The sequence below is a fragment of the Carex rostrata genome, chromosome 7 (genome assembly GCF_964058835.1).
Source record: "Carex rostrata chromosome 7, lpCarRost1.2, whole genome shotgun sequence".
NCBI lineage: Eukaryota > Viridiplantae > Streptophyta > Magnoliopsida > Poales > Cyperaceae > Carex > Carex rostrata.
Window position 1 is genome coordinate 1,221,463 of NC_135924.1, and position 5,756 is coordinate 1,227,218.

The 5,756-nt window shown below is 35.0% G+C and overlaps 1 protein-coding gene across 3 annotated transcripts; it reads left to right on the forward strand.

Annotated features, from left to right (window-relative positions):
• The first annotated feature begins 763 nt into the window (after positions 1–763).
• ELP1 (EDM2-like protein1) lies at positions 764–5,479 on the forward strand. Of its 3 annotated transcripts, XM_078305959.1 has the most exons (15): positions 764–884; positions 986–1,076; positions 1,192–1,287; positions 1,732–1,979; positions 2,142–2,228; positions 2,376–2,642; positions 3,076–3,220; positions 3,377–3,478; positions 3,582–3,674; positions 3,874–3,915; positions 3,995–4,105; positions 4,183–4,254; positions 4,345–4,463; positions 4,579–4,639; positions 4,785–5,479. In XM_078305959.1, the coding sequence occupies exons 1-15, from the start codon at positions 814–816 to the stop codon at positions 5,262–5,264; spliced, it is 2,085 nt and encodes a 694-aa protein (XP_078162085.1). In that variant the 5' UTR covers positions 764–813; the 3' UTR covers positions 5,265–5,479. The 3 variants fall into 3 exon arrangements, with proteins under 3 accessions (XP_078162085.1, XP_078162087.1, XP_078162088.1); XM_078305961.1 differs by lacking the exon at positions 3,874–3,915; XM_078305962.1 differs by lacking the exon at positions 1,192–1,287 and having other exon boundaries at positions 807–884.
• Positions 5,480–5,756: the final 277 nt, after the last annotated feature.

A 5,756-nucleotide genomic window follows, 5' to 3' on the forward strand; every position in this document is an offset into this window, starting at 1 on the left:
ATTACGAATAGACAGAAAGAAGGTACAGTGATCATCTGATCGACGGTTTATAGAGGGACACGTCACTGGCACTCTCGGTACGTCAACTGTTGAGCTCTGTTGAGTGCGCAATCCCTGAGATACCTCATATTTTGTGTGACTACGTGTCCGGTGTCTATTCGGGGATAGCGTAGGGGCCAGTATTATTTGTGCTTTGAGATTCGTGCAGAACGTCTGTAAACAGTTGAGATTTTCCAAAAACCACGCAAAATATGAGATATCTGAGAGAATGCGAATTCTGTAAGTTGACAGTTCACTCGCTTCTACTCACCTCACTTGTTCAGCAAACAAACAAAAAACATACGAAAAAGCATAACCTTCCAATTCTAGAAGGCATCGATCTATTCTACGCTCTCTCTCCCTCTCTCTCTCTGTAGTCTGTAGTGTAGAGAGACCATCTTCTTCACTCTTCAAAGGTATAGATAGATAGGATTTTGCATTTTCAGTTCAAATCCGATCAAATAAATGTTCTAGTCTTCTATCTTTGTTTAAAATTTAAATCGACGACTTGTTCCCGTTTCATAGGTACTTGATTTCTTCGTATAATCTTCATTCAGATCGTAGGATTTCCCTTTTGTAGCAATTTCAAAACAATAAATTCAAAATTTATTGTCGAGAATGTTCGTTTATGGATGTTTTAATCTTACTTCCTAGCAGATAAGATAAATCGAGTGGTTAATTCGTTGAATCCTTTTTAAGAACTATCTTGTGAAGTGCGTTTTGCAATTATGCTGATAAAATTGTGAAATTTATTGTTTGTGAAGTGCATTTGCAATGAGTAGTTGGGGTTGGGGTGAATATGACTGGGTTTGTGCTATCTGTGACAATGGTGGTGACATATTAAGGTAATTCTTCTTATTCTTATCCCTTTTTTTTACTTTTACCAACATCTATGTACATATATATGTAACAAAACAACAAATTCATACTTTGCATGTAACTGCAGTTGCAGAGGGAGTTGCTTACGATCATTTCATGCCACCCCTGATCCAACTTTATACTGTGAAACTCTTAATTTTACACCAGCACAAGTTCAGGTATTCATTTATATACTACACTGTTAATTAGCTACTCCTTTCTCCCCTTTTTGCTTATTTTTCCTATGCTTATTTGGTTTATATAAAAAAATTGAGTTGGTTGCTGTAATTGCAGGAGATGAATTCTTTTTTGTGTGACAATTGTTTGTATAAAAAGCATCAGTGCTATGCTTGTGGAATATTGGGTTCATCTGCGATATCTGATCAGGAGGTACAACTACAACCCTTTTAATAAATTGTGCACTGTTCAATATCTTTCAAATATGAATGATTTGCATTGTATGTATTATAAAAGCTGGTTCATGTCTTTGACAAGTACCAATTGGTTTAATTAAGTTCTTTTTATGTTTCTTTGTCTCTCCAATGAAGGAAAACCAGAGGAGTATGCATTTCCTAATTCAATGATTTAGATCTAACATTTTATTGGTAACGATATGGATAAGATTCCATGTTAGGTTGTTTAAATGGGCAGATTGCTAATAATGTTCTTCCTTTTAAATGATGAAATTAGTTCTATTTATAATGGTATCATTTAATGTTTTCTAATTTTGCATAATTGTGAACCAGTTTATCTTGTTATTAACATGTCAAACTTAAAATTTCACTAGAACATTTAATTGTTAAATTCACTCATTGTTGGTTATTTTTATGTCAGGTGTTTATCTGCGGATCGTCAGATTGCGGGCTCCATTATCACCCACATTGTGTGTCAAAATTACTTTACCCGAGGGATGAAACGAAAGCGGGCAAATTAGTGGTGAAAATTAAAGAGGGACGTGGGTTCGAGTGCCCAAGGCATTTATGTCATATTTGTAGAGGCTTGGAGAATAAGAAAAACTATGATTTACAGTTTGCCATCTGTAGAAGGTGCCCCATTTCATACCACCGTCGATGCCTCCCCAGGTTTTAATTTCTTCTCTCCTTCAAATTAATACAATGGTTGCTGGGATTATGCGGATATAATAAACATTCATTACATTCAAATGGATTATGATAAGAGTCCTTTTCCAGTTTTGAAGTATATTGAACATTTTTTGGTTTGTGATATGAACTATATGTCTGCAGTGACATTTTATTTGAAGATAAAGGCGGAGACAATTTACAAAGGGCATGGGAGGACCTTCTGCCATATCGCATTCTCATATACTGCATGTATGTAGAACTTGGTGAACTTTTAACAGAAAAATAGAATTAGGAATTCTAAAGAAAGCAAAAAGAAAAGGAAAAAGAAAAAACAATTATAGTGGCTTATGTTTACCATGCACTTATGTAATCCTTTATACTTGGTAACTTGTTCAGGAAACATAAAATTGAGAAAGATCTTGGGACACCAATGAGAAACCATTTACAATTCCCTCCAGTGAATTGTAAATGGAGACCAAAAAAGGAAGTTTTCAATTCAAATCATCAACCTCCTGTGAAAAACCAACATAGAATTGCACAGACAGGTGGGCCCAGGGTGTTATCATATGGTGAGAAACAGAGAGCCTTAGAAAGTGCTAGTGCTGCTGAAGCTAGACTACCCAGAAGTTGTTTTCCCCCGATCAGTGAGAAAACCCAAAACAAGTAAAAGTTGTTTGCCAATTTAGTCATTTTGGATTATTTTTTCTCCTATAAAAGAAGGCCTATTATACTCTGTTTTTCTTTATTAAATCAATAACTTTACATAGATTTTCATCTTTTTTGTAATGAATATTAATAGTAGGTCCAATTTGGTACAATTGGAAACTTAAAGACCAAAATAAGAAATGTGTGATACTTTAAGCACCATTTGTGTAATTTGCTTAAAGAAGAATCATGCACTCAGTGGTGGACCTAGGCATAGGCAAACTATTATAAATTATGAACTTTTCCTAAGCTTGCAAAAATGAAAGGAAGTAAAATGTGATAGTTTGATAAATTGTTTTTAAATACACTTGCCCATGCTTATGTTGTTTTTCTATTTATTTAATGGACCCTAATACATACTTATTTGTATTATAAAATGATACGTTTGAAGTATGCGTGCATTACTGGAAAATGAGTCATCATCCGTGACAATTGAGAAGGTGAGAACGAACTTGAAGATACCGTCTATGTATCACAATTCTCAGAGACAAACCATCGAGTCTATCAGTGAAAGAGAAGTAAAAGAGACTGTTGAGGTACTATACCCCATCATTAACTGTAGAGTACATTGTGAAGAAATTAAATTAAACGGGGTTTAGCTGTCAAAGAAAAAATAAAATGAAAAAAAGTTGAATTAGGTCAAGAACTTTGCAATTCTACCTCTGACATTTCATCTCTGGGGTAAAATGCAGAGAGCTATAGCTGCTTGGGCTAAGTTACGAAATCATGGAACTGTTGAAGAAGCCAAAGCAATATGTTCACCTGATACTCTCTCTAAAATTTGCGACTGGAGGGTATATATACTTCATTTGCACTTTCTACCATGCATTATAAAAATTCTGGAAAAATTTCACAACTTTGTTTCTTTACTTCAAATTATTTCTATCCTTTTAACAGACCAAGCTAAGTGTGTACTTGGCACCATTTATCCATGGGAGTAGATACACTTCCTTTGGAAGGCACTTCACCAAAGTTGATAAACTTATGGAGGTACTAGTCCTATTTACAGACTCAATTCAATTTGTCCATGATTTTCATCAGTTACTTTTAGAAGGAAGGAAAAAAAGTTTTTGAAAATTGCACACGTGGCATTACTTTTTGCAATCTATCAATCCATTAAAAATTAATTCGCCCCTTTTGAAGGCTAAAGGTAGTATTAGTTTTGCTGAGAAATTCACTGTGTATGCAGATTGTTGATAAACTTCACTGGTATGTGCAAGATGGTGACACGGTAATGATGTTCTCTGTTTTACTGATATTAGATAATTAGATTACTTGTAATAATATCTGATAAGATGTTGTGTTTTTAGGTGGTCGATTTTTGCTGTGGTTCAAATGATTTCAGCATTTTGATGAGGGACAAACTGTCATCTGTTGGGAAGAAATGCTTCTTCAAAAACTTTGATCTCCATCAACCCAAGGTACCAAGAAATTTCTTAATATTCTTTTGCTTGCTTTCTGTTGTTTTCTCACTAACTTTTAATTTCTCGTTTCATAGAATGACTTTAACTTTGAAAAACGAGACTGGATGACGGTAGAACCTCATGAGTTGCCTGACGGGGACCGATTGGTAATAAAATAATAACTTTTCCATATTAACATCATATGATATAATGCCTCTAAAGGTTCATGTCAATTTTCATTGTTTTGTTTTTTTCAGATCATGGGACTGAACCCTCCGTTTGGAGTGAAAGCCGCACTTGCCAACAGGTTCATCGATCAAGCCCTCAAATTCAACCCAAAAATTCTTATCCTCATTGTTCCAAAAGAAACTAAAAGGTACTATAGTCTTTTCACATTGCTGGAATTTGGCCTTTTGAATCTCTGCAGATTCTCTATTTGCATCTCTCTCACATTGTCAGCATGATTATTGTTTATTCTTTTTTATTGTTAGATTGGACAAAAAACATGAATATGACCTAATCTGGCATGATCCTTGCTTGCTGTCTGGAAAGGTATAAATCTTTACATTTATTTTCTGATCCAAAACAAATAAACAAATTTCAATTCCATTTTAGGAATTAGGATAATGTTTCATATTAATTATTAAATATTACCAAATTGCCAATTACCAAGAAGCATATTTGTTTCCATTTGCAGTCATTTTACTTACCAGGATCGGTAGATGATAAACAAAACCAAATGGAACAATGGAACTTGAAGCCACCTCCACTGTATCTGTGGAGCCGCAGAGACTGGGCCCCACTACATACAGAAATAGCCAACAAAAATGGCCACCTCTCTCCCTCTGGAGAAAAGAACTTTTTAGCCAATCAACTACTGTACTACAATAATTCCTCTAGCTCTGAAGAAGAGGAAGGAGAGATAAAGAGTGATCTGTTGGTTGAGCAAACTAAAGAACATGATGATGATGATGATGATGATAGATTCCTGTCGGATATGAGCATCTCTTCACCTGAACCACCTGAACCTGATGTCAAAATGGATGATGATGAGGCTGTGTACTTCAGTGCAGGCCTTGAGCCTGGCCCATCTACGGCCCAGTTTGATTACTGGGCTGTACCACCTCCACCTGGTTTGGGTGGTTGGTTGTCTACAGAATTCTTTGATGATAATTGACCTCCCCTGCTAACGCAATCAATTAAACAAGTTCAAACTTAGCTAATGTGTTTTTCTTTTCTTTTTTCTTAGAAGAAAAATGCTTGCTCTTCTGTTTTGATGAAATGTCAGTCTTTTATTTTGGTTTGTTTTTACTTGAAAGGACTTAAAAGTCAGGATTTGTTTGGATATGAGGGATCAAGTATCCATAATTGTAGTTCAAGTTACTGGTTGAACTCTTGATTTTGTTCAATACCTCTTAATTTCATTTGTGTTGACTGTTGAGAATTGTGATTAATTGGTTGAACTACTGATCTCAGTAACAATGCATTGTTTGTTTCTGTAATTGTGCTGAAGAATTTGATTAAATTTAAATTTAAATACCTGACTGTTTGCGCTGCCCATATAAAGCAAATAAAATTGAGGTTTGTTATATGTTGCACAGGACAGCCCATATAAGGCCCAAGTTTCTCTCAAATGGGCCGATACAGAAATAAATTAGTCAACGACCAC